This window comes from Canis lupus, chromosome 15 (genome assembly GCF_003254725.2).
Source record: "Canis lupus dingo isolate Sandy chromosome 15, ASM325472v2, whole genome shotgun sequence".
Classification (NCBI taxonomy): Eukaryota; Metazoa; Chordata; class Mammalia; order Carnivora; family Canidae; genus Canis; species Canis lupus.
Genome location: NC_064257.1, coordinates 54,714,935 through 54,733,957, shown reverse-complemented (window position 1 = coordinate 54,733,957; position 19,023 = coordinate 54,714,935). Strand labels below are relative to the sequence as shown.

Here is a 19,023-nt window from a genome sequence, read left to right as displayed (position 1 = left end):
TAAGTGGTTGAGCATCTGCCTTAAACTCAGGGCATGATCTCAGGATCCGGGATCGATCCCACATTGGGCTCCTTGCAGGGAGCCTGTTTCTCCCTCTGCCTATGTCTCTGACTCTCTCTCTCTGTGTCTCTCATGAATAAATAAAATCTTAAAAAAATAAAGATATTAGTAACCAATAATTATTCTACTCTAGTATCTATACTATATAAGGTATCTGAATTATAGCAGAGACTGATTTCTTCTTACTGAACTACTCAGAACAAAGAAAACTTGAGATACACAGTCATTCATCTACAAATGGGAAAAAAAATCCAGAAAATTAACAATTCTCCTAATCCACATATTTAAGTTACTTTCTAAAGCACCTCAAGAATATTACAAGAGAAAAAAAGGATATTACAAGAGTCTGCATTTAGTTCTAAACTCTATAAATTCTCAGGCTTTTGACTAAAATGAAGAATAGCTGGACTATGTTTTGTTGGATTACATTACCTCTTCAAGTGCCTGATTGTTGCAAGACTAGTTATAGTTGTATAACCTATTTGTGAGTTGACAATCACCCTAAAACTCTTCCAAAGTATTATGTACTTCACAATTTCATCTTGAGCTAGTTAATAATACTATGAAAGAGTTATAGAAAAGCCATCAGCCTAAAGATAGGCAAAGTCTAAGTGTTTTAGTTTGTGTATTAGTGGGTAGAATTAAAAATGGTTACTGCAAACAGGTATATTTCATTCAAAACATTTCTTTGTTCTTAAAAATATTTTCTTCATTTCATTTAAAATTCACTGCCCTTATTTATCTTTCAGGCACAGAAATTAATATTTATGATCACTAAATCATGGCAGCATGTCTAGGCCAGATTAGATTAACATATATAGTTTCCTCTTTGACTTTCTCAGGAACATCTGAAAAGAAATTTATAATTTGGAAGCATTCTTATTTACACATGAATTATTCTTGGAACTAGAATCAAAGTATCTTCCCTTCAGGGAACAAACAGTATGGTTCAAAACTAAAATCAAGACATAAAGATATTAAGCATTAGTTCTGGTTTAACTTACTGTCTATAGAAATGTGTTGTCTTGTCTTATTAACATTGAACCAATAAATAAGAAACATTTTGATTAAAGTCTTGGCTCAAATTTAATAGATAAAACTATATTTAATGTGTTAACATAGGTAAGCTCTTTACTCTCTATTTCCAAATGTACTACAGATCTAACTACCTACTGTCTATGAAGTAATAATATACACTTTTTAGGAAGAGCACTGGGTCATCGAGGAGTGGCAGGCTGCTGCAACATGGCTTGGATATAGAGAAGACACCAGCAGCCCTAAAACATCAAAGACACCAAATGAACATTTTCAGAACTCCTCTTATGGGTAAACTTGAAATAGGCAAAGATGATCTTTACAAAGACCAAGATGTATCTATGTCCTCCCGTGTTTATAACTGGAATGTGGACTCCTGGACTTGTTGCTCAGCATTTTGATAGGTGGTGGGGAAGCAGGAAAGGTTTAAATGGCAGTCCTACTTAGGAGCAGTGAAATAAAAAAAAAATAAAGCATGTTAATTTTTTTTCATCAAGCTCATATTTGGGGCAGAATGTTAATGAGCCATTTTTAAGCTTTGGACCCATGCTGCTCAAAAGAACATCAATTAATATATTTAGAAATTAAAATTTAACAATACGTTTACTTAATTCTAAAATCTCAGTAAATTTTATTAATTTTTTTAAAAACCCTGTATACCAACAAATTGGACAACCTAGAAGAAATAGATAAATTCCTAGAAACATATAAACTACCAAAACTGAAACAGGAAGAAATCGAAAATTTGAACACACTGATAACCAGCAAAGAAATTGAGTCAGTAATCAAGAAACTCCCAAGAAATGAAAGTCCAGGACCACACGGCTTCAAAGATGAAATCTACCAAAAATTTAAAGAAAAGTTAATAACAGTCTTCTACAGCTATTTCAAAATATAGAAAAGGAAGGAAAGCTTCCAACTTCATTCTACGAGTCCAGAATTACCCTGATACCAAAACCGGATAAAGACACCACTAAAAATAGAGAACTACAGGATGATATTCCTGATAAGCATAGATGCAAAAATTCTCAATAAAATGCTACCAAACTGAATTCAATAATACATTTAAAAAAATGACTCACCACCATCAAGTGGGATTTATTCCTGAGTTGCAAGAGTGGTTCAATATTCACAAATCAATCAATATAATACATCATATCGTTAAGAGAAAGGATAAAAATCATTTGATCATTTCAATATATGCAGAAAAACCTTTTGACAAAGTACAACATCCATTCATGATAAAAACTCTAACAAAGTAGGTTTAGAGGGAACACATCTCAGCATAATAAAGGCCATCTACCAAAAACCCACAGCTAACATTCTCCTTAATGGGGAAAAACTGAGACAAGTATGTCCACTCTCACTTTTATCCAATATTGTACTGGAGTCTTGGGACTATCTCAAAATTAAAAGCTTCTGCAAACAATCAATAAAACTAAAAGGCAACCTACAGAATGAGAGAAGATATTTGCAAATGATATGTCTGATAAAAGATTAGTATCTAAAATATGTAAAAACTCAACATCCAAAAAACAATATGATTAAAAATGGGCAGAAGATATGAATAGGTATTCCTCCAAAGAACACATATAGATGAACAACAGACACATGACAAGATCTTCATCATCACTGATCATCAGGGAAATGCAAATCAAAACTACAATGAGCTATCACCTTATACCTGTCAGAATGGCTAAAATCAACAACACAAGAAACAACAGATGTTGGGAAAGGTGTGGCAAAAAAGGAACCCTTATGAACTGTGGAAATACAGTGGTGTAGCCACTGTGGAAAACTTGATAAAGATTCCTAAAAAAGTTAAAAATAGAGCTACCTATGATCTAGCAATAGCACTGTTGGATATTTACCCAAATAATACAATAACACAAGTTCTTTTTTAAAAATTTCACTTATTTATTTGACAGAGAGAATGAGCACAAGTAATCAGAGCAACAGGCAGAGGGAGAGAGAGAAGCTGACCCACCCCCTCTCGATGCAAAGCTCCATTCCAGAACCCTGGGATCATGACTGAGCCAAAGGCAGATGCTTAAGCCACTGAGCCACTGAGGTGCCCCCAAAGCACTAATTCAAAGAGATACTTGCACCCTTACGTTTATGGCAGTATTATTTACAATAGTCAAGACATGGAAGCAGCCCCAGTGTCCATTGGTAGATGAATGTATAAAGAAGATGTGGTGTATAAATACACAAAGAATGAAATACTGCCATTTGCAACAACATGGATGGAGCTGGAGAATATAATACTAAGCCAAATTAGTCAGTCCGAGAAAGACAAATACCATATGATTTCACTCACATGTGGCACTTATGAAAACAAAACAAAGAAGCAAGGGAAAAATGTAAGAGAGAGAGAGAAAGAATCAGACCTTAACTAGAGTTAACTAGACTCTCAACAGAGAACAAACAGATGGCTACCAGAGGGGAGGTTGGCGGGGCGCAGAATGGGTGAAATAGGTCATGGGGATGAAGACATGCACTTGTCATGATGAGCACAGGGTGATGTATGGGGGTGCTGAATCACTGTATTGTACACCTGAAACTAATATAACTGTATGTCAACTAACTGGAATTAGAATAATTTTTTAAAAGATTGACAAAAAACCCTATTAAATCCAGGAATGAGAGAGAGTGCCATATCAAGGGCAGGACCAAATTGTTTGAAATCGAAGCATTTGGGATAAACTGAGAGATGAAATCATGGAATCTATTTTTAAAGCATGCACAAAGGGACAAAGCATAGACAAAGGGAACAAAGATGCATGCTCTTCATCACATAACACGAAATAAGGAGGAACTTTCTTGAAATGAACCAGAGATGAGTTAATGACCTAAGGAAAGAAACCCAGTCACACGATGAATACACCAATAAATTTTTTAAATTAAATAAGATGAAAAAGCTATAAAAATTAAGACACTAATAAGAAAAAAAATTGGATAGCAAAAATCCCACTTCCTTGATCCCAAGCAAACACTATATAAGGATCAAGTCCTTTGCTAATATTTTGAGTCTTACATATCTTTGAAAATAGTTTCAGATCCAGTATAACACTGTGCATATTAAAATAGGAGTAGCTATTTAATAATACCTTGAAAATGTATCCGTAAGGCCATTTTTGGCTCTATTATATAATACTGAATATCATAACTCGAATAGCCTTCTCTCAAAAGATGAACTTAAATCAATTTGTACAATTTCACGAGAGGAAATTATCTCATCACTTCAATTTCATTTCATATTTCCAAAGTATAAAATCAATCCAACAAATTACTTCAATCAAATCAAATCAATCGATAAAATGAATCCAATAAAGTCACTTCAAAATATTTCATGTTCTTTTCACAAAGACATACACTCATCCATCTTCACCTGATCATATCTCAGAGCTTTTCTTTCTTCAGTATCTCCCTCAAATACTAGAGTTTCTCTTCTTCTATTTATGGCAGCTGTTGCCTATATGAATTTTCTCAAAAGTTGGTGTTCACCTAGAGGGAGTCACAGTGAGGGTGAAGCATGCCCCTAAGTAAAAATGCCATCTTCAACCTTGTCAAACAGGAAAGAGAATTCATCTTCTGACCCTTTAGTTTAGCCAGCAAGATTCAGGTTCTCATATTATCTCAAACTTAAAATATACAGAGGCTTAACTCATTCACCTAGTAATACAATTTATTGAATATGAGCTCTGTTCCAGCATTACCTTAAGCACTGTGTGTATAGTTAGGAACTGGACACTCAGTGTAAGGGGTACACCGGGACATTCCCTTTTTGGGGCTTACATCCAGAGCACAAATAAAAGACATAATGCTTGGCCTGTGTGACTAAAATAGTCCCTGGAACACAGCAGGAGCTCAATAGCAGTTCTTGAGTAGACGAATGGATACTACTGTTAATTATAAATTGTGATAAGTACTGTAGAGGAAAAGAGAGGACTTATCTAAGAGAGAATATCAGTATGAAAGGCAGCTCTGTGGAAATGCTCTCTGAGCTAAAGCAAGAAGGAAGAGAAAGAACTAGAGACATGTGCAGAGATGTGAGGTGAAAGGGTTTGGTTTGGTGCATCTGGAGACAGTGAAAGAAGATTAGTTAGATGGATTTAGCTTAGTGACTGAGCAAGATTGTAGTATAAATTGGCAGGAACCAGACCTTAGAGCCATGGTAAGAATTCCCAATTTCATCTTCATTTTAATGAGAAGTGTTTTAAGCAAAAGAATGATAAGGTCAGAAAAGCATCGAAGAGCATTTACATATGGCAGCTACTTGGTGGAAAATGGATTAAAAAGAAACACGTGTGGAAATGGAAAGACAAGAGAAGGAAAACGTGGTGGTGGCTGGGCCTAGAGCAACAACAAAGAATGTCAGTGATAAAATACATTCTGATGGCAGAAATCACAGCAGCAGGATGGAGGGGGTAAAAGAGGCGTCAGGAATACTCACAGATTGCAGGCTAGTTTTATTAACGTAACAGAGTGCTAAAAGAGTTGGGAGACAGCAAAGAGGAAAGTCAATGAATAAGCTCCGTTTTGTAAGCCCTTTTATCACATTAGTAAGTGTGCTTTGGAATCATTCAGCACATTGCAATTTCTATTTTCCTGAAATGATAGTTTCTGTTGTAGTTTTTCATTTCTCATAGGTATAGCAATGCTCTCCCTTCTCAAAACAGCCAGGACAAGTTGTTGACATAGCAGCTTTCTTCAGCTTGTAGAGTGCTGACCGGCTTTTCCACAGAGTGTCCTCCTCCCCGGGACTAGGGGGACAGAGCAGAGAATCAGACACCTCGCTTGAGCACTCCAGATGCGACTGCTGCAGCAAATGATTACAAACTAATCAATGAAGAATTGATTGACGGCTCGCTCTCTTCTTGTCTGCCCTTCTGGGTTAACAAGGTGCCCTATCTTGGTCGAAACAGGCTTTGGCTTTCATTTGAACCTTTCAATATTCCAGGAAGTAAGCTGCTGAAGGAAGCCCAGTTTGGCACTTAGGTACCCTTACAATAGTGGTTTTTAACCCTTTCGAGTTTGGTTATGGAGACTGTCTTTAGAAAAATACATGTGCAAATATGTGCACAAAATCTTCGTATAAATTTAGTAAATACACAGACCCCCTGAAGCCAAATCACAGAGCCAGGAATAGTTAAGAACAGCCAAGATTCCAAAGAAAATGAAAACACCAATTTGAAAAGATACATGCACCCCTATGTTTATTGCAGCATTATTTACAATAGCCAAGATATAGAAATAGCCCAAGTCTTGACTAATAGATGAATGGGTAAGTAAGATGTGATATATACACAACGGAATATCACTCACCCATAAAAAAGGATGAGATCCTACCATTTGTTACAGCATGGATGGATCTAGGCAGTATTATGCTAAGTGAGATAGACAGAGAAAGAAAAATACCACATGATTTCACACATATAAGGAATCTAAAAAACAAAACAAATGAATAAACAAAGAAACAGAATCAGAATCTATAAAAAAAAAAAAGCAGAACCAGACCTATAAATACAGAGAACAAACTGTAAAATACAGAAAACAGAATATAGAGAATAAAACTGATAGCTGCCAGAGGAAGAGGGGGGTGGAGGTCAGGCAAAATGGGTAAAGGGGAATGGGAGATATGGGATTCCAGGTATGGAATGAAGAAGTCATGGGAATAAAAGGCACAGCATAAAGAATGTAGTCAGTGGTACTGTAATAATGTAAGGTGACAGGTGGAGCTAGAATTGTGGTGAGCAAAGCATAATGTAGAGTTGTTGAAACACTATGTTGTACACCCGGAACAAATGTAACATTGTGTGTCAACTATACATAAATAAATAAATAGATAGATAGATAAATAAATAAATAAATAAATAAATAAATAAATAAACAAAATTAAAAAAGAACAGCTGGGATTCTATGACATACTTCAAGCAGGTTTGTTAACACCAAACTTCGCAAAAGAGATACTGGAAACATGAAGGAAGCAACTCCCCCTGAAAATATAATTTTAGTATAATGAGCCAAGATTTTATCCAATTAGTATGCTAATCAATAACATCTCATCATAAACCTAGAATTACAAAAAAGCGTGAGTCTGGTGTCAGAAGAACTGGGTCGAACTGTACCAGCTGTTCAAGGGGAACATGATCAATCCTTTAACTTCTTTGAGATTCAGGGATGTCATTTTCAAGCAAGGTTAATAATGATCATACTTGCCTTCATAAAATGTTTGCATATGAAAATATTTAATCGCTACACATTTCTCTAGAAGTTCTTATTTGTATATTTATTCACATTTTACTTAAATCAATTTTCAAGGCAGCCACTTCACGGACCTTCAACTGGTAATGTAGTCACCGTAGGGTCTTAGCTGCTGATGTCAGCACATGCTATTTACATTACAACTGAACACTTGGGCACTGGGTTGACAGAGTCTATATCTTTGAACATTCACAACTTAAAAAAAAAAAAAAAACTCTATTTCCTAAGTTTAAAATTGCATTATTCATTTACACAGCAAAAAAAAAAAAAAAAAAAGAGAGAGAGAGAAGAAAAAAAAGTCAAGTGACCCTTGGACTTCAACATACTGTGTAACTCCATCACATCACACATAAGTATTAAGTGTAGGCATTGAATTTGAACCGTTACAAAGGCAGAGGGATATTGTCACTTACCTCTGTCACTGTCATAGAGATATGCAAACTTGTCCCATTGATAGTATTCAATCAGGCTAAGAAGTGCTCCTTTGAGGTCAGGTCTCATCTGAATGACGAATGGATGTGTGCCATCTGTTGGGAAGCTGGGAGTGATGAAGGAGACATGGAGCGTTCCACAAAATGATGTTATGGTATTTACAGACTTCTTGTCATAAAATCCAAAAATAGCATAGACTCCTCTTGAAAACTGGGAGCAGACTGAATAGGAAAAATAGAAAGGATAAATCATTGAAATTGACATACAATTACTCAGATTTGCTTAAAACTTAATGCCCTTTTATATGAAATATAAAATAAATTGAAAAAATATAAAGTTCATATCAATGATCCATCCGTTGTACGGGCACTTATTTATGTAGGACTCTCTTTGAGGAATTCAAAGAACTACAAAGCATTAAATAGCAATTTTGACTACAAGAAAACAGATGCATTATTTTTTAACAAACGATGTAAGTGTAAATCTATTTTAGAACAACCATATTGAAAATAAGTGTAGAGGTGCCTGGGTGGCTCAATTTCATTGAGCATTGAGCGTCTGACTCTTGGTTCCGGCTGAGGTCATGAGATGAAGCTCCAATGTGGGCTCCTTGCTCAATGGAGAGTCAGCTTAAAGAGCTGCCCCTCCCCTCTTCCCTCTGCCCCTTCCCCCCACTTGCATGCAAACACTGTTTTCTTTTTCTTTCTCTCTCAAATAATTTATCTTTTTTAAAAAAAGTGTAAGTAACAATCATTAGTTTTAAGAAGAACAAATTGCAGTTACCTGGCATTTACACATATTCATAATATCTCATTCTCTCTAATATATGAGTCTTTAAAAGGATTTATTGTGTCCATGAGGCTTCATACTAGAAGGTCAGAGTGCTTATGAAGAATTCTAATGCTGACCGCAAGTTTTTTAAGAAAAACTTAGATGCAAGACTCACATCATACCCAAAGAGACATAGCACCAGAAAGAGATCCCTAACTTGGGCCTCTCAGTCAAGTAGCAATTAAATGGAGTTCAGAACTCCTAATTTTCATCTTTCTTATGGACTTCCCTTACTCATATGTTCTACCCCATACAAAACAAAGAATATTACCAAAATATTCTGACTTAGGACCATAATTCTTTAAAAAATATAATATTTTATTTAAAAGTCCCCTTCACTCCACATAGTTCTTTTTCAGTAAATGGCCCATGATAATACCTTCTCTTACCCCCTCCTCATAGTCAGACTATCATTAATTATTGTTTATTCTAATACCTAAATATACTCAAATGCGGTCCATTTATTTGTATCTCCATCCCAATTATCCGAGTTCATTAACAGTCCATAGTTATATTGTACTCGCCTTGTGCCTGGCATGATCGATGGTATGTAAACTCATTTATTTCTCATGAAAATTCTGGAGGCAGGAACTCTTATTATTCCCAAATATGAATTTTGATAGGAAAATTGAAACACCAGATTAAGTGATTTGCCCATTTGCACAAGTAAAAGATCCTGTCTTCAAACCTAGGCATCCGGATTTGAAGACCAGGTTTTTTACTAATGGATAATACTCCTATTCTCACTTGGATTATTGTGATACCTGCCCAACTTTCTTCCTTCATCCAATATTCTCTTTCCATTCGATTCTCTACAATATAGCCAAAAATAAATTTTTGAAACACAAATCTGAAAATATCTGAGAAGTAAGGGTTACCTTGTCCAAGACTGATTCTTCTGAAATGTCTGAAACCATGTCTGAAACCACCCATACCACAATGCTGAAGATTACCAATTCAGGTCAACCACATAGCTTTAAATGATTAAATAGCTTATGTTTTTAAATCTCCAGAGTCATTTCAATCCGAGGAAATGAAATGAGCAATCCAGTAACATAATCTAACAACCCAGAGCATAATACCAAGCATCCTTTCAAATTAATTAATCCCATTTAAAGGATAAAACCAATGCAAACTTATTTTATTTTATTTCCTTTACAAAAATAGAATATCTGTAGAAAAATAGATTTCCTTCATGAATATGAGCATTGCTACAATACATACAGATTCTAATAACCAATTCCAGACAATCAATAAATAATAGGCAATAGTTTTCAGCAAGTATTAAATGATATGAAAGGAAAGGAAAGCAAGATGGGCTATTTCTTTGAGTGCCTTCTATTTATCAAATGTTCCCATTTTCCTTTAAATACTTACTAATCTTCAACTCACTTCTGTCTTTCTAACATAAGTTTTCTAGGATCTCTAGGTTTTATCTGTGTAATATATCAATTGGCATCTCCTCTTGTATTACCCATCTTCTGTGGAGTAGTCTCATATATCTCAGGAAACAACTAAATGTATTCCTTTACATTTATTTCAAACTTTAACATAAAATAGAGATGAGATTTCCGCCCTTTATTCATGTTCATATTTTGTCCTTGTCTGAGTACAGAAGTTGAAAATATTAATGTGTTTGACTGGGCTCATTCTTCATAGAAGTAAAAAAAAAATTAAAACACACACACACAAAAACGCTTTCATTGTTAAAACTCTTCTAGGCAAATTCTGGGGTAATTTTTTATTTTATACATGGATATATGTGTACTGACATGTACATCTTAAATCTTAAGTTTGTTCATATTACGATGATTCCATATTACATATGTAAAGGGGAAATTGCTATAGAATTCTCTCCGGGTCTATTTTATTTCATTTCCCATGAAGCGTTGGCATAGCACCTAAACAGTATAGGAATATCAGGTGATATGATTTATTAATGAGATCTGTTCTCCTCATCTTAAGTGAAATGGCTTCTGTGATGGGAACAGCAGCCACAATATCAGCAAAATGCTTAATGAAGGACGGTCCTGTTTGAATGCATAGACAGTCTTAATAAGGAGCCATACCTCTCATTTTCCATTTGTTTTAGACTCTGAAGTGAGTTGTCAAGGGGCCTCCTGGCTATTGTGGCCATCTGGAAACACTTGGCTTCAGCCCAACAACAGGCACAAGCTGCACAAAACTTCACAAGAAATTACAATTCACCTGATTCAAAAGGCACTTTTTTTTCCAGGCAATTCTGCTAATTCTCCAATGGGCATAATTTTGTAACCATGGTCTTTCTTTCCTGACTATCCCTGGTCTTTCCAAACCTTCTACCTTCTTCCTTTTTCCTCTTCATGGCACATATTCAATTGTCTATTTGTCTATATCTCCTTTTTTTCCTAGGCATTTCTCTCTTAATGTCCCTTTCTGCACATACAATTAACAGTCATTTGGTCAACATTTGCTCATCTCCTTCTCTTTATCTTGGGTCAATCACTGTCCCTGTCCCCAAGCACGGTAAGAATATCATTGAGATTTACAACCAGGAATCAGTCAGAATGCTGACCTGAACTGAGGTATTTTGTTTATCCAGTTTGCAGTGAGCATCTCAAGATAAAAAACAAAACAAAAAGCAAAAAAACACAAAAAACAAAAATAAAAAACCTTAGTGCTACACTTCTAACATTCCATCCCCAAAATACACGGGTATTTTTACATGCCAACACTAATGCTTTCCCCAATATTCCATAGATACATGACCCAATTGACACAATACATAAGAATCTTAGATGGATTGTTTCAGAATTACTCCTCACTCCATTAGAAATTAAATTGCTCACTGTGAGCTCAACTTCTTTTCCAGCTATCCCTCCAAACCTTAAAGCCATTTCCCTAACTTATATCATCTTCAAAGAGAAGATTTACTATCACTGAGAATAACCAAATAATGTGTCATGAGGGGTGGAAATAATTCCAATGATAGCTTTCCGAAATTATTTAGGCAATAACACACCCTCTACATATATTCATTCTTTTCCTACGTCATCTCTGGAAGCAAAGGAAGGAAGAAAAAAGATCAAATTTCAATTTTAAGTCTATGGCCCATACAATTGCCTTATGAAACACTATTATAACTTTCTGAATGATGATGCTCATGAATATTAGAATTGCATTCATGTCTTAAGACTCAAAACTGATTGCAAAGGTAAAGATGCTCTTACTGAATCCTATTTTAATAAAATATTTAATATTAACTTCAAGAAACTCAGCAAAGGGAAGTCCTTTTAAAAGACACTTTAGGTCAAACAGCAGAAATGATCATCTCCTGGGTGTAAGTAACTTGCTGATTATTCCACTTTTTATTACAAGCCCAGATGATATAAGCCAATAACAATGCTGATAGTGCATCCGCCTCTCATCTTTTTCTCTGGGGTCATTCTGCTCATTGGTGCTGCTAATGTAGCATACTCGATACAGTCTGGAGAACCTTGCATGGTTATTTAGTAGAAAGGCAAAAAAAAAGAACAGGACATGATTTATTTTTGTTTTACGTTTATTTAATACTAAATTGCCATTCACTTCAACGAAACAGCATAGGCTGCTTCATAAGCAGGAATGGTGAGAGCCCCTTTGCAGCTTGTGCAAAGCCTGATAAAAGCTGCATCACCAAGCAATCCTGACTTCAAAATCTGGAGCCCACTGAAAATATCTCTTCCCTCTTCACTAAACTTCTGACATTAACCCCTTGCAAACTTTGACCCCGGTTTTCTATTGAAATTTCCCTATCATTTGTCAGTGAGATCTCTTCATCACTAAATCCAATCATCCTTTTCTCAGATCAAGCTTTCTTAGCCTCTCTGAATTTATTAATCAAAAGCCTGCTGCTTGATCTCCTCTCTCTCTCTCTCTCTCTCCTGCTATTAGGCTTGTTCTTTTCCAATCCCTTCTCCACAATGCTGCCAATGTAAAATCATACCATCTTGGTACTCTTCCTCTAATTATCTTTCACTCTCATCTTTTTTTTTTTTTTTTTAACATCCCAAATTAAAAAGGCATTCTCCAAGGATCTGTCTTCCGATCGTCTTTTCTTCTCTTTTTACATCTTATCTCTTAGTGGTCACATTCCTTTTAACAAGGTCAAATTCAACTTTTTATGCATGCTTCCCAAAACTTCATTAGCATCTCACTTGTCTCCCTTTGTCTATTTACTTACTGAACAAACTCTTGCTGTGAACATTTGATGTGATAAGCATATGTTAGGCTTAGAAACTGCCAAAACAAACAGGAAAGATACTGTCCACGTTAGCTGGAATTGCTACCTTAGCTCCAATTTCTCATCCTCCAATATCACCCACTGGAAAAATGTTTAATTCCCTATCATTCAGCTATATCCATAAAAACAGGAGGAAGAAATCCTGAAAATTTTATCCTACAAAACATGAGTTTGTGTTGATCGTTTTTTCCCTTTCTGCTCATGGCACCATAACTCTTGTAACCGTTGGTCTTCCATATTTCAGAATAATTAATGTATTACTCCTCTTTGTCCTCTTTATAACATTTATAACCGTCTCCGTTTTATTCTACTTCATTCATTCCACATTAACCAAGTATTTTTGAGAACTGATTATGTACTATCCTAGGTGTTAGGGAAACAACATTAAGTATGATAGGCCAGGTCCCTACTTCTGTGAAGCTCATATACTCTACTTCTTATGCGTCTCTTGTATCTGCACCTTCATTTTCATTCTCCTTCGTTTTGCCAACCTGAACTGTCCCAACCTCCTCGCTCCTTCAATTCATACTTTTGTTATATTAGTCATCCTAAAGCATACTACATAAAAGGAATTCTCCAAGGATCTGTCTTCCAATTGTTTGTCTTCTTTCTTTACATATCTTAGTGATCTCATCCCTTTTAATAAGGTCAAATTCAACTCTTGGTACAATGGTTCCCAAACTGAACAACAACCAAAGGAGAGTTGTCTCCTTTTACCTGCTTAATTCCTGAGAAAATATGTACTGTAAGTCCACTGCATTTTATTATGCAGCAAATATACTGAATACATGTATTGCATACGATTAATGCTGAAGACATATTTTAAAGATCATTTCATATTTATTTCCTTGCTGGTATAATTTTCAATTAAAATGTTTAATTCTTTCAAGAAAGACCGCGTGTGAGTTTTCTGAAATTAAGACAAAAAAGAAAAAAAATACATAAAATATTTAACACTGTTTTACACTGTCTAAAAGCCAATAACTTCAATATCAAATATTAAATACCACAGAGAAGTTATTATTCTCTAGTCAAGGACCTTGGAGTTCTGACCTTAGATCTAGCAATTGTACAGGCTAACCCTGAGAACCAGGGATTGAATCCAGGTGTTGCTATTATTTAGTTGGACTTGGATGGGCAAGTTACTTTATTTCACCCTGTTTAAGTTTGGTCATTTGTAACAGAGGATAATAATGTTAATGTTACGTACCCATCCACCTATGAGATGGATTAGTATTAAAGAAAATATGAGGGGTACCTGGGTGGCTCAGTCAGTTGAGCATCTGCCTTTGGCTCTTGTCATGATTTCAGGGTCCTGGGATAGAACCCCATGTTGGGCTCTGCTCAGCGAGGAGTCTGCTTCTCCCTCTCCCTTTGCAACTCTACCCCCACATTTGTGCTCTCTTTCTCTCAAATAAATAAATAAAATCTTATAAAAAAGAAAAGAAAAAATCAGCTGCAACAGTACTGACAACTAGGAAGCTCCATATAAATCTCTTGTGACCTCCCTACATATTGCATGTTCTAATCAATGTTAATATTGACTATTTATTAATCATGCACCAGGATTTTACTTGTCCTTTTTCTTTAGTGTAAAATTCACCAATTCCATAAAGCAAGTGTTCATGTATTAATATAAAACCCATCTTTTCCAAATGTGAGGCTCACTCCGGACTTCTTCCTTTCCTTAATCCCCAGCGTACAAATTGTCATCAATACTGCCCCTTTGACTTCTCAAATCTGCCCTCTCCAGCCCCCCATCTTTGCCTTCATATGTATGGTCCCCAAACACTTATTGATTGGATACCTGCAATAACTACCCAAATAGCCCCCTTTAAAATAAATCTCTTCCTTATCATGGCAGAAAAAAATTCTCTTGCTTAAAATCCATCGATGTCCCCCTATTACTTAGAGAATAACATACATAATAGTAGTCAGATGTTAGCTGCGCTGTGTGGCCTGAGTTACATGCCTCTCTTACATGGGGTTCTAAAGCAATCTGCACTTCTGCATGTTAACCTGAGTTATAATTGTCTGGCTTTGCCCTTGAACTCTGAGCTAACTGAAAGCAGAGAATGAAGTGCTGTTTATCTCACATACTTGGCACACAGCAGGTATTGGTTAAATATCATGTAATAAAACACCAATTCTTCCATGAAGGCTGTCCTGTTTACCATCAACTGAATTATGATTTTCCCGATTATGAGCACCTTCCTCATGGGAGGTACAGTATGAAGTACAATATGTTTGAGTGAGCTTGTTGGGGCGGGGGGTCGGTGGGGAAGGGTGATTTTTATCTCCTTGAGAGCAAGGTTCAGTGTGAAAGCAAAATAAGAATACCTGAACTGGAAGTCCAGTTTCATCCTGGGGTCTTCTGGTAGGAGGAATCATTGAATCTGAGCTTATTTCCTAGTCTACTGAGTGAGGAGAATTAATTCCTCTCTTGCCTAAATTGAAGGAATGGTTTAAAGTTTAAATTAGATAATATAGAGAGAAATGCTGGGGAAAATATAAATCATGAAATAACTGGGTTAATCACAAAAATTCAACCATAGGGATTTTGTAGTCTCTGCAATACACAATTCAGGAATTTTCACAAGTCCACCATTAATACTTGTTGGACAAATACGTGATCTGAACCAATTGGATAACGAAGATATAAAAGAGCTTCCTATGATTTCATTTCCATTGGTACTGGGGTAATCATGTCAGGACAGTATTTTTCATCCTTCTACTATAATATTGCAAAATAACTGGTGTTCATGTAAAATTACCCATGAGACTTCGTCTCTTAATTCTCACAATAGGTAAACAAACAAACAAACAAACACCATGATCATTAGTATAAGAAGATAATTCTTGGAACATCTGTGAAATTTTATTATTTTAAGCGTTCAAAATATATTTGATACTGGAGAATTTGCACAGAGAGGTGAAGTTACTAACCTTAAAAAATAAATGGTGCAGGATGCACTTGGACAGCTAAATGAACGAGGTGAACTTCTTTGTCTTGGACATATGTCCAATAATACATTTTGCACGTGAAAATACCCTCAGGTGTTCTCACAGTCTCAAATGTCTTCTTTATATAATTCGATGGAGTTGTTCATGCTTGGAAACTTATCATAAACAACAAGTATTCCTTCAAAAAAGGTAATTGTAACAGAAGGCACTTGAACATTAGCTTTCCATGCTAAAAAACAAAACTACAGTTTCCTTTCTTCGTGGAAAATCTAAGTAAATACAATAGTCTATTCTCACAATGAGGTGGAGTAAAACTATCTACTTTTCATTAATGAGATTATTTTAAAGTTCACAAATTTATGTGGGCACCTTCTTTTACTGTCAATGGACAGGAAGGATCTCCCACTCTGGTGCTGGCAGTTAGCACCTCTGACAAAACTCTCATCTCTTCAAAAGCCTACCCTTCTGCATTTACTCCTGCTCCTGCTCCTCAGACACCAGCACAATTCCCAGTGAAGACATTCACTATATAGCTATCGAATACAACACTAAATGATTTAAAGAAAATGTGAAGAATAATACACAGACACCACAATGACATTTTCTATAAATTGCCTCACTGATGATTTTTCCTATAGCCCTGCCACAAACCTTTACTATGATAAATTCCTTCTCTTTTGCATATATTTTGATCCCATTTTTCATATAAATATTAAATGTGATGCAGCATCATCACTCAATAGTAGAAGACTATGAAGCTGTAATAATAGATTTTTTTTCTTTCCCTCTAACAAACATTTATCCTTCCTGACCTTCCTGTTATGTTTGCTGAGTGAGGTGAAATGTCATAAGTTTATTGCTGTTGCCCATATTATATGCAGCTTTAGAAAATCAATAACATTTATTCTGGCTTCATTCATCATTGGGGATAGCAAGCAATGGTAGTACTGGCAGTAATAGGCAATAACTCTCATGTGAATTTTAATGATGGGTTTTGGACACATAAACGAAAGAGAATTACCTCTGTTTATAGAAGATGCTATTTCACAAAAGATAGACCCATTCTTCATTCCTTGGACATGTATTTCCTCCTCATAAATTCGCAGAGTTCTACTCTCTGCAAATTCTTGCTCAGCTTATGCTCTATGTAAATTCTGGGCACTGCATGACCTGATGTGATTTGAATGTTGTGGATAAAGAATGCCAGGCTGAATGTCTCGAGGCCTGGCATCTAATCCCACTTGTGACACAGCCAGCTGTATGCTTCTGGCAAATTGCAGCTTCAAATGTCTCAGTGCCCTCAGAGGTCCCATTGAGCTCAAACTTGGGCCTCTATGGCCAAACATCAAAGAGAGAAATTATACAAAATGTCAGGTAGTGCATATTTATTATTCATCGCAAACTTAACTCCTATAAAACTGAATGTGAGATATGATAATTTTTTGCAGATTAAATTCTACTATTCTCTGCAAGTTTTATTAGCTTTCTTTTTATTCTTCCTTCTTTTTATTTTTCTTCTCCTTTCCATTTATCCTGTTTCTTCCTTCAATTTTTTGCTTTTCTATTTCACATCTATCTCTACCTTTTGCCTACCAGAGATACCCGAGGCTCCGTAGCTACTCTTGGTCTTGATGCCACAGAAATGTCACATCTCTTATTTTTTGTAATTATAATGTATAAAATTGAAGGACTATGCTTTTGCCAAATATAGATTTAATGATATTTCAGTACAAAAAAATTTTTTTTCAGCTTTTGTGATGTCTTTTTTTTTAATTTTTAAAAATTTTCAAATAACTAGAAGGCTTTACTACTTAAAAGAATTTTCTTTTAGGTGAGATCCAAAAAAAGGAAAAGATCGAACTTTATTGTTTTCCTTGTCTGTATGCTCTCAAATTAGATCTGATAACTCTCTTTCTTTTGGATGGCTCAAAGTGTTTCTGAAGCTCTCACAGGACTTTCTTGCTCATCCATTTGTTGGCAAGTGAGAGGGTTTCTACTTATATGCCTCAGCATTTATATGTTAACTCATAAAGGTTTATTAAACGAAGAAAAATTTTTTGAATATCATATAGCAAGCAATTATGTAAATGTACTAAGAAATGCTCTGGGCCATTAGCCTACATTCCTAAATTGCTAAGTAACTGGAGGAATTAACTTTAGCACAATAGACTCATTCACACTTGATGCATTGGTTCTGATGCCCTAATGTTTGTTCATGGAACATGGCTCTTTGCTCTAACATTGTCCAGAGGTTTTGCTTCATTGTTATACTCACTTCAGTAAGAGGAGCAAGTACAGAACTAACGGTGTGAAAAGAGTTTCCCCAAGAAAATATCAGTGATTTATTTATGTTTTGGCTCTTAATTTATCTTAATAACATAAATAAAACACTTATAACTCAGAAATAATAGGAATAAACTCTTACACAAATTTAAACAAGTATACTCATTAAAAGGCTGTAATTCCCCTTTACTCCCTACTTTTCCCAGAAGCAACTCCTATTAACAACCATTTGGCATGTATACTTCCACAGCTGCGGTTCTAGTTAGAGTTGATTTTGTTCGTTTGTTTCTGATTGTTATGTTTTTAATTAATGACAGCACAGAATAGTCCCATAACTCACTCTGACATTTAATAAAGAAATTACCATGCTGATACAGACTTAGTTCATTCTTTTAAACTATCCCCTAGTTTTCCCTGGTTTGGGTACATCACAATTTCATCACCCTAACTAGGATATTTAGATTGTCAGGAATTTTTTGCTACCATAAGCAAGGCTGCAGCAACCACGTCTGCATGTTCATCTTTGTGCACCTGTGCTAACATGTTTGCAGGACAGATGATTAAAAATGGCATTGCCTACAGCATTTTTTCAGTGAACTAGAACAAATAATACTAAAATGTGTATTGGCTATTCGACTCTGAATAGCCAAAGTAATCTTGAGAAAGTATAACAAAGCTAAAGGTATCACAATCCCAGATTTCAAGATATACTACAAAGCTGTAATAATCAAAAAGTATGGTACTGGCACAAAATAGACTCATAGATCAATGGAACAGAATAGAGAGCCTGTGAATAAACCAACACTTGCATGGTCAATTAATCTATAACAAAGGATGCAAGAATATACAAAGGAAAAGACAGTCTCTTCAATAATGGTGCTGGGAAAATT

General features: G+C 35.5%; 1 protein-coding gene across 3 annotated transcripts in view; it reads right to left on the bottom strand.

The window, feature by feature from the left end:
- GRIA2 (glutamate ionotropic receptor AMPA type subunit 2) overlaps positions 1–19,023 on the bottom strand; it is a 151,711-nt gene that overhangs the window by 68,181 nt on the left and 64,507 nt on the right. For all 3 annotated transcript variants that reach the window (XM_025438936.3, XM_035699421.2, XM_025438935.3), the window contains one exon: positions 7,776–8,015. In XM_025438936.3, coding sequence (XP_025294721.1) covers positions 7,776–8,015 — 240 coding nt within the window. The remainder of the gene's footprint in view (positions 1–7,775; positions 8,016–19,023) is intronic.